This window comes from Eurytemora carolleeae, unplaced genomic scaffold (genome assembly GCF_000591075.1).
Source record: "Eurytemora carolleeae unplaced genomic scaffold, Eaff_2.0 scaffold425, whole genome shotgun sequence".
Classification (NCBI taxonomy): domain Eukaryota; kingdom Metazoa; phylum Arthropoda; class Copepoda; order Calanoida; family Temoridae; genus Eurytemora; species Eurytemora carolleeae.
This window is the reverse complement of record NW_019396321.1, coordinates 244,391-255,388: the sequence shown is the minus strand read 5'-3', so window position 1 is coordinate 255,388 and position 10,998 is coordinate 244,391. Positions and strand designations below refer to the sequence as shown.

The 10,998-nt window shown below is 31.7% G+C and overlaps 1 protein-coding gene across 1 annotated transcript; it reads left to right on the top strand.

The window, feature by feature from the left end:
- The first annotated feature begins 692 nt into the window (after positions 1-692).
- Positions 693-10,695, top strand: LOC111700905 (neuronal calcium sensor 2). Its single transcript, XM_023471975.1, has 10 exons — positions 693-944; positions 2,166-2,244; positions 5,184-5,267; positions 5,433-5,541; positions 6,644-6,676; positions 7,133-7,165; positions 8,457-8,558; positions 9,404-9,467; positions 10,034-10,062; positions 10,582-10,695. Exons 1-10 carry the CDS (start codon positions 938-940, stop codon positions 10,693-10,695), a joined length of 654 nt encoding a protein of 217 aa, XP_023327743.1. The 5' UTR covers positions 693-937.
- Positions 10,696-10,998: the final 303 nt, after the last annotated feature.

Genomic DNA, 10,998 nt, shown 5'->3' with positions numbered 1-10,998 from the left:
AGTTCTCTTGGATATTTATGAAAACGAAGTAAAGTTTGTTTATGAGGCCTGATCTGAAAACTTTAGAATGAGATATCCTTAATCCCAATTACTTAATCTGAGTATCCAATGGACACACTTTTGATTCGCTATTCTTAAGACAAAGGTTCCAGCCCCGAGTTCAAGATGTTGAGCAGGTCAGAACTTTTCTGTAGAGTATCGTAAATCTTGAACCCTTTAGTTCGATATCAAATGTACAGTGCACTTTTAAATTTGAGGATCTATACTTGATTCTTTAATTCAAGGAACTAATGCAAGGGAAGTATTTTCAGAGGTGTACTCATTTTTTTGCACTGAAGTGTACTGTCTATGGGCGGTAATGTAAACACAAGACGGATGTTACAGCCTGACATGGGATCCATTTTTACAAAAATAATCTATGAAATATTCTGGTTATAGGAAACTATTATGTGAATTATCAAAATTAAATGCTTTTATCCTCCTCGGAAACTAAACGAACACTGATGCATCTATTCTTGTTTACAAATTCCGCCCGGAGAGAACTGGTTTCAATATGTACACAGAGTATACGCGACCGTAATTAACTTTCCTTGCATTAGTACCTTGATTTAATTAAAGTTTTCCCTACAGTACATATATATATACAGACTATTTACTGCAAAACGGTACAGTACATTATTGAAGTTAAAGTGAATAATAACAAAATTACATTTCGAAAACAAATTAAAGAAAAATCGTAAAAACTCGAATGACGAAGAATGTTTTCCGATCAATAATGAAGTGTAGGGGTTGAACCTAGATTTAGATTTGGTGCGGGGAAAACTTTATGTTTAGTTCTAAAGCTAGTTAGCTCCGCAGTATTGTTTAGGTCACGGAATATGCCGGAGTTATTTTTTATCAAGGTTTAAGGCTAGGCTGGAGAATAAGGAAATACAAAATGGAAGGTAGATATTTCAATTCTTTTAATATTTTCATAAATTCGCTTGCTCTTTTTCGAATATTTGTAGCCAATTTCGTAGTTTCTATATATACCGATATACCTTAATTCATGTAATTTTTCAAACTCGTTGGCAACTTCAAAGCCATAAAGTTAAATTTTGTTATTCCTACATCTTTGAAACCTGAGATCAAAAGTTTACTACATCATGGGTTGCAAAGATTAAAGAGATCAGAAAATTAGAATTTGTGGTAGAGACTCAATTCTTTTCTAAAAACCATCTTAAAATGTAAATATAAAAGATCGAAGGCATTTTTGGTAAACTGTAAAAAATACTGATTTAAAAGCTGTCATCTGAAAATTCATTTTTAACTTTTATATTTTCTTTTGATAATATTAAATTCATTTTAGTAAACTTTTTATTTAAAATATTCTGTTGGAAGTTGTTAGTGCACTTCAACTTACTGTTTTCGCTTTATACATTTTATATCAAAATATCATTTCAAATTTAAAAAGGGAAATTTAAAAAAGAAAACTAGAAAAAGAATGGGATTTTTGCCACAGACTCTGAGTTTCTAAGCTAACACCAAGGAAATTTTAAACAGGAAATAAAAGGAAAGGGGGAAGAAGAGGTAAAAATTAAAAACAGGGAGAAAATTTTAAAAATGATGAAGACCAAAAAGGGAGAACAGAAAAAAAGGAAGAATAAAAATAGAGAATTAAGTAAAAAAGAATAGAGAGAAGAGAAAGAAAAGAAAGAAAAGGAAAAAGAGGGAGAAGTATAAAAAAGAGGAAGCGGAATAAATTTAAAAAAAAATGAATAGGAAAAAAGAAAAGAAAATGAATTAGAAGGAAAAAGAGAAAAAGTAAGAAAAAAAAGAAAAGAAGGGAAAAGGAAGAAAGGAAAAAAGAAGAAAAAAGGAAGAAATATACAAAAAGAAAAGGAATGAGAGAATTTCTTTAACATTTTCAGGGGATTTGGAATCAAAACTATATAATACCTAACTATATAGTATATATAGCCTAACTCATGCTGCCAAGGAGTGTTTAAAACACGAAACAATTTTTACAGCATTAAAAAAGAAAAATAATCTGCGTTTCACCTATATTAAATATATATATATAAAATCTATATAGGTAGAAGATCTAGTAGGTCTAGTAGTCCAGACCTAGATTTTCCAACCTTCTCCTACTATTAGATATATATATATATATAAAATCTATATAGGTAGAAGATCTAGTAGGTCTAGTAGTCCAGATCTAGATACTCCAACCTTCTCCTACTATTCAGAAGAACCAACTCCCAGGTAAAAAACAAAACAAGTAAAATTACAAAAAAAAACTAAAAATATACATTTTGTGCAAATTCTAGTAAGTAGGTATAAGTCGTTCATTACATAGACAAGAGTAAGACACTGTACACCGTATGTACGATAGTTGACTAATTGTACTCTGTAGTACAGGCTGAACCTATATATACACTTTGCTTGTCTGTCTGTTTGTTTGTTACTTTGTATCTAATAAACATCAAAACGGCTGAACCGATCGGGCCCAAATTTTCTGTGGGACCTCACGTGACCCCAGGGAAGGTTTATGAATGATAAAAATTTCAAAAATTTGCGTTTAAAAGTTTTTTATTTTTGTAAAATTATGAAAATGCGTGAAAAAATATTATGAAATCTGCAAACTTTTGTTTTGTTTTTGTTTTATACTGAACTATACAAAGAGAAGATGCTTACAGAAGTATTATATACTATCTAAAGAATCCAGCTGAACATACCTATATATATTAATTTATAACATTGTCTGTGCCCTTATCACGCTCGTTAATTTCTGAGGAGGCCTATCGATCCTTTTCATTAACATGTACTACGATTTACTTTAATTAAGTTCAATAATTTAGCATGAACCGTTACTTAATTACGTTTAGACATATATTAATTCTCGTGTGAGAAGCAGAGAGTCAGCTCGAGTTGTATCTTGAAAGATAGATAAATATTAAAGAATATACAACAGCGTCGTATCTGGATTGATACAGACTGAGTATTATAGAGAGGTAGTTGTATCTGAGTGGTACATATTAAGAATACAACAGCGTCGTATCTGGATAGAAACAGACTGAAGTATCATTATAGAACAATGAGTACTATTAGAGCGAGTTGTATGTGTACGATAAATAATAAAAATACAGATCTGGATTGATAGATACTTGAGAATACATAAGGTTATACCTGGATTGGTACAGACTTAAGAAAAGCTATTGGAGTAAGGTATTTGCTACATATATTTGTTGTCCTACTTATGCCATCAGTTTTGTTGTTCTATCCGTTTATTGTATTTGTTATCCTATCTCTGTATTTTGTCTTATTTACATAATATATTTGTTGTCCTATCTGTATATTATGTGGGCTGTCCTATCTGTGTATTATCAGTGTTGTCCTATCTAAATATATTATCTGTGTTGTATTTTCTGTGTATTATCTGTACCGTCCTATCTTTATATTATGTGGGCTGTCCTATCTGTGTACTATCAGTGTTGTCCTATCTGTGTACTATCGGTATTGTCCTATCTAAATATTTTATCTGCGTATTATATTTGTTGTCCTATCTAAATAAATTGTCTGTGTACTATATTAGTTGTCCTATCTAAATATATTATCTGTGTTGTATTTTCTGTGTATTATCTGTACCGTCCTATCTGTATATTATGTGGGTTGTCCTATCTGTGTACTATCGGTATTGTCCTATCTAAATATTTTATCTGCGTATTTGTTGACTTTAAAAAAGTCAATACGATAAAATAAAAGAGATCTAACGGTATTTCTAATCTTTATTTATTAAAACAAAAGGTTATGAAATATTTTCCCAAGTGGGGCTTAAATTGATTGGTTTAGAAATTAATAAAGAAACTATAGACGAATATCAGTTAGAAGGTGTTTGTAGAGCTGCATGATGGTGATGCAGATCATCAATCTTTCCGGGTAAAGCGGGAGCTAAGGTGAGCGGGGATTTGACACATGTGGTGTGCTTGCTTCCTGTGTACACACACATTTAGAGAATTAACGTCGGCATTTGAGTCGGAAAAATCGTCTTCCTTATATTTCGAATTTGTTTTAACAGTATTATATTTGTTGTCCTATCTAAATAAATTGTCTGTGTACTATATTAGTTGTCCTATCTAAATATATTGTCTGTGTTCCAAACTAATAAAAGTTTGCTTTGTTATTCTTTTTGTTTATTGGAATCTTTGCTCCTTCTTTTTTCATAAATCATATTGGGACAAAGAAACTCAATAGTTTTTCTAACAGAATATTAAATATTTTTCTCTTTGATCTGATGCGGAAACCAGAAAATACAATCTTTTTCATTCCAATTATTTATTCTCAATGACAGCAACTGTGCTTTATATGCAATGCAAGTTTCGATTTCGAATCCACCATTGAAAACAAACAAAAAATCCGCTAAATTTCTTAAAGTTGTTTTTATACTGTTTACAACAAAAGAGCATGGTTGTAATTTAATAAGCATTTAAAGCTAAAATAATCCCATGAAGGCCAGTGTTTAAACCTACCTAGTGTAAAATAATATTGAAGGGTACCCATTATACAGTTATAATATAATAGTTTAAAAGTTAACATGTAAAAACTATGTTCGCTAGTCACACTCCTCTGCCCCTTTAGTAATTGTAAAAATTGGCGGTACAGTCCGAAGTAGGACTGCAAAGATTGTAAATTGGCGGTACAGTCCGAAGTAGGACTGCAAAGATTGTAAATTGGCGGTACAGTCCGAAGTAGGACTGCAAAGATTGGCCCAGCTCGGATATTCAAACTTAAACCAGTAGGACGTGTAGTAGATATGTTTCTTTCTAGAAGGACTATTGAAATAAGTTATAAGTTCTGCAATTATATTTCTTGCCAGGTTATGTAAAACTGATTTGACACCCTTTTCGGCAGAAATTTATTTTCTTTCGCAAATAATTGTTTTATAAATATGAATTGAGTAAAACATTAGATTAAGAAACAATAGAAAAATTCTGGTGACCTGTTGTAGGAGCATGCATGGAAAGTTTTGATTTTCCAAGAACTGTTTTATACAAAAAATTAACCATTTATATGTTGAAGAACTACTCAAATAAAAGATATGTTTTTTTGCGTATTAAATTGTAAATTTTTTGACAAATCTAAACTACAACATTAAGAATCTTTGTATTAAAGTAATAATAATATAAAAAATTATTTTTATCCAGGAAACCTGCAGCTCAAACCTTTTCATCTTTCGTATTTTGTGCACAAGCTTCTCTAAAATGGAAAACAGCCATGATGACAAAAAGGTAAAAACTATTAACAAACAGTGCTGATAATTTAAATGACATGATCTTACCAATTTTATTGTGATTTTATCAACCAAAATAGTTATTTTCAAATTAGAATAATAATTGCAAATCAAAATTTGAACTATAATAAAAACAAAATTAACCTGCGTAATATTCCTATAGACTAAAGCGTCGAATGCCTGTACTAAGGGACGAGGACGTTAGATACCTCTTGAAGAACACAAACTACAAGGAGGCAGAGATCAGAGAGTGGTTCAGGGAGTTCATCATGGTAGGTTTCTGTGCCCTGTATCATGTATCTTGTATACTTAATCCAGTATTTAGTATCCTGTATCCTGTATCTTGTATCCTGAATCCAGTATTTAGTATCCTGTATCTTGTATCCTGAATCCAGTATTTAGTATCCTTTACCCTGTATCTTTATCCTGACTCCATTATTTAGTATCCTGTATCCTGTATCTTGTATCCTGAATCCAGTATTTAGTATCCTTTATCCTGTATTTTTATCCTGACTCCATTATTTAGTATCCTGTACCCTGTATCTTGTATTCCCTTAAGAAAGCAAGAACTCCGATATTCAATTTATTAGTCAAATTTGTTTTGCAACATTGATCAAGTAATTTTCTTTTTGATCTTTTCCTGGTTCTTTCAATGACAGAATTGGAGAGGGCTGGTAGGAATAGGATAGAATAGGTTGGGATTGAATAGGATAGGATAGGATAGGCCAGGATAGGATATGAATGGTCAGGATTGGATAAGATAGGATAGGGAGGAATATGATAGCCTGGGAAAGGATAGGATAGGATAGGATAAGATAGAATAGGACAGGATAGGTAAGGATAGAATAGGACAGGATAGGTTAGGATAGGATAGAATAGGACAGGATAGGTTAGGATAGGATAAGTATTAATAGGACGGAAAATTATATGATGAAATAGGATAGGTAATTATAGAACGGGAAAAAATGGGATAGATAATGTACTTTAATAATTTTACTAATTGTATAGGCCTTAGAATATATATAGGCCGAGTGCTCCTGTTTCAAAGGTCAATCTGTATTTTACAGTGCTTGGGGGATTTCAGAAAATAATTTTTCCGAGAAAACTAAGTCAAATTTTAGATAAAAAACACTCATTACAGATGTCCTCTATAGTTGTACTGTACTGCATATTTGATGTTTGTATTGTAGATAATAGGCCATCTCCTACAAATATAAATAGCTGCTGGCTGCAGGTAGATATCTATCAACATCCCCCCCGCAGGTAGATTGTTTATGATAGATAATGATAGGACGGAAAAGGATAGAATCAGGAAGTGGATAGTATAGTTTAGATTATTATATCCTCCATATTGTAAAATTTATTTAATTTTAGGATTGCCCGGATGGTATTCTAACACGAGAAAAGGAATTTTACTTTTCTATCTATTTTTTTCAATTTTCTAACACAATTTGAAAATTTACTTTTTCCCAGAGTGGTAATTCTTTAGATTCAAGAACAAACTAAAAAATCTGCCAAATAAACCTATATTATAAAAAATGGCGTTCCATACCAGGGCATTATCTGATCCCAGTTCATCCACGTTGCATATTTGTGCCGACATAATTCATAATCTTTTTAATATTTTCTTTATAAGAAAAAATATTACCGGATTGGTGCAACGCTACTTGACCAAATATTTGTTCGCATAATTTTTCACTGATTCCTTTTTTGGAAACACTCAACCTAATGTAAAAGTAGGGCATTAAAACAAGTGTGTGCTTGAAGTGCCCCCCCCCCCCTGTATGAGTTTAGTATCTGAACGGTATAGAGTATATCTCCCCCTGAATTGTAAACCCAGAACTGTAAAATAAACGTGTGCAGGTTATGCAGATGTTGGAACCAATTCTGCCAAAGGTACAGTTACACACAATTCAGGATAGTTACAAGGAGTTCAATTTTTATACAAAGGAACTGAATATTTTCCACAAACTCTAATTTTCTTATCCCTTTATCTACCCGATGTCGTAGACCTTTGATATTTCAAATTATAATTTCTGTTAGATCTAATAGTCTAAGTTTGAAATATCAAATGTTTACACCATATCATGAAGGTTGATAATGCATAGGGATTAGAAAATTGGAGTTTGTGGAAAAAACTCAATTCCTTTTCTGTATAAAGTTGAAATTTACCCCAATAACAAGTTAAAATCATAAAGGATTTGTTAGGGCTGTAAACCTCAAATGCACATTAAAAATTTGAATTAGAGATCTTAAGTTTTTACAATTAAGCTGAACATGCTTTGCTTCTTCACAATTTGACTAGAGCTGGTATAGTTCCGGTAACAATCGGAAGTGTTTGAAAATGAACAGAATATAGTCCGTTTATGTGGAGAACATTTTTGTAAGTTATTTTGTTAAAAACGAACGGAAAGGACCGTTAAGTAAAAATAACTGATCGACAATTTCGTAAATTTTTATGTTTAAATTTCTCTAAAAAATGAATTTTTCAAAGTTTGAGAAAATAAATCTCACATTAATAGATGGTAATAGAGGGCAGGACAAAATATATTAAAATTATTAGTCGGAAACGAACGATACTTTATAGGCTTATCCGTTATAAAACGTACAAACGTGCACAGCCCTATCATGGAATCCAAGACCTTTTTGTGGACGTTGTTGGTAAATCATAAATATCACAGATATCTTTATTTCCATAAATTTAAAATCTTGAACAAAAACGACATTGTTAGGAAAAGAAAAGTCCCGATAACTGAGTTCTTTTACGACCATGGGGTTCAATATACATTGTATACTTTTAGCCATGCAACTAGAGTAAATATAAAATCCTGATTCTTAAAGGGACTGAAAGCGTAATCTTAAGTGACCCTCCATGCAAAGATTCAGAACGGTACCCTTGAAACCTTTATCTAAAATATAATAAGGAAGATTTTATGACTTTAAGTGTGTTTATATATAATAATTCCAATAGGTTTTCATGTAGTAGTCACTTTTGTAGAGAAACCACAATTTAAATGAAATTTAAAATTATAAACATTAATATATAATTCAAACTTGATCAGACGAAGCTTTTCATGGTTTCATTGTGAATCGGGCATTGTCATCTTTACATTGAGGGTCACATAAAATTACGGTAACAGTCTCTTTAATATCCCAAACCAATTTACAGTCCTTGGATTTATTTCAGGATATCGCAAACACTGTGACGGGGTTGATATTCTCCCAGTTTGACAAGGACGGGAATGGTTGGATTGACTTCAATGAGTTCATCATTGCAACCTACTGCACGGTAATATACATTTCTAACTTAGGTTTGAGGCAAATCGGTCAAGGGGTTCTTGTGTTCTGATCGGATGTACAAACAAACAACAGACAATATAAGATTACTAATTTTTATGTACTTTGTATCATTAATCATTAAAATTGACGGAGATGTTTTTATCTCAAGATTAATTCTGCTTCAAGCCACACGTTGAAAATAGCTAGTTTCACAGTCGATATGGTTTTATTATTATGTGTACCTAATATATCGACCTGTTACATGGTTACCCACAAATAAAGACCGGAAACGATTTAAGGTTTGAATTAAATCTTCTGCCTAAACTGCAGTCTTTTAATGGCTTAAATATTGTTCGTGAAAGACAGAAGAAAGATTGCAGTTTCAGGCAATGAGCTTTGTAATATAAAGAGTAGGCATTGGAATACGAAAAACCAAACGCCTGAATTGGGTTGAATAAGAAGCCATAGAATGTCGTCCTTTCTATAAATCAAAAAGATTTTCGGACTTTTTAAGCAATTTCCACCATTTGGCATTTTGTTGCAGAGAATCATAAAAATAAGGAAAAATAGTAAATTCATACAGTCGTCTCTACAGTATCATCCTGTGTGGATAATCCTGTTTAAAAATAGCTGGGTCGTTAGCATTGTGTGTAATGTGTATCAAATACTAATTGTTCAATTAACAAAGTATTTTTAGAAGAAAGTTGATAAATTATTGATATAAATATATATAATTGGTAGTATTATGGTTTAAAGTTAGTTAGCACTATAAAACATGACAAGAGAACAAGGCTGATCACAAAAATAACTATTCATGCTAAGATTAAAAATAGAAAATCAAAGTTATCTTTTAAGGCTAATTCTTCTCCAGCTGATAAATTACACTGGGTCTTTCAAATGTACGACAAGGATGCGTCAGGTAAAAACCGCAAAAACCGGTTCTTAGTCGAGTAAGATAATTGGTTTGGTTTGGTTTTGAATTCCAAATCGGTTTAATGGAGAAATGCTTATACTGACTTTAGTGGATATATAGCCACTGGTATAAACAAGCAGGCAGGCTTATCTAGTTCTTTCTCCATCTTTGAATTTACATCCTCTCTAGCTGGTTTCAATCAAAATATTATAATTTTAATTTTTAAATAAATACCTCTGACCTAACTTCTAGCCCATTTTTCTTTCTATCTCAGATTAACTCCTTCAATGCCAATGTAAAGGCTAAATTGGCGAGCTTTGAGTTTGTATGGGTCGAATTGGAGTGGGGAGGGGGTATATAGGGGATGAGAAAGGGGTCATATGGGAGATGGGAAAGGGGGGGGGTTAACTTTGTTAAATTTATTTATTTTTGAAACTTTGTTAATGGTTTCGTGAGAAGCTTTAGTTGGATTATGAATAAGTTTAGAACAATAACAATAATTTTTAATATTTCTTGGCATTGAAACTTCCCCTTCATTAAGAGATTGTTTTTGATCTGTCATTTATTTTTAGAAACAATTCAGCTCAGAGAAATGATTGAGGTAATATTTCTTTTTATCACAAAAAATCAAATTGTAAAGATCGTGAAAGATATGTTTTCCTCTAAGAAATGTTAAAAGCTGCCATTAAAGCATCAAAGGGAATTCATAATTTCATTTTATAAAATATAGAAAGAATGAGATTTTGATGACAAAGAAAGATGAAAAATAATTTGTTAAATTTGATCTTCTGCCTTATTTTTAGCTTTTGTTTGTTGCCTCTAGTCGCTAGTTTTCCATTATTCTTCAATAAACAAAAATGTTCGCGGATTTTTCTGTTTCATTTTGTGAATTTTCAAAAATAATAAATGTCAGAAAAAATTTCAAATTTTTCGTCCAGCCTCAAAAATGTGGGTCCTATTGGTTGAGCTGGTTTGACGTTTACTGGATGGAAACAAACAGACAGACACACAAGTAGAATTTGTATAAAGAAATTTGAATTAAATTCCGTACAGTCATCTCTAAGTCTCATCTTTTGTGGGAACCGCTGAAGATATCCCTTAATTGTACTGTACTGCATAGGTTTTTGGTACACTGTACATGAACGAAGGACTGGATAAACAACTAGCCGTAGACCGTGCTNTTACATTTTTACAAGTTTTACAAATTAATTGTCCTAAAAAGATGTCTTTTTAAACAAAAAATATATGGTAAAATAAAACATTAAAATCAAATATTTAAGCTCTTTTTTGACAATATTAAAATATGGTTTCCATTAGTTTCTAAAACATCGACCACTAAATATGAGTTAATTAACAAGGATTGTCGTCATATAAATCTCTACCGAAATACCGCGGTGTCTTGCATCCATTTTTTCTCACTTTCCAATTTATTCAGTTTACATCACGTGTTTGCAAAACTAGCCTTAGAGGGCGCTTCGCGCCCATCTTCTAAATTAATTGTGAACATGTTCTCTTTGTGTACATCGTAAAACAAAAC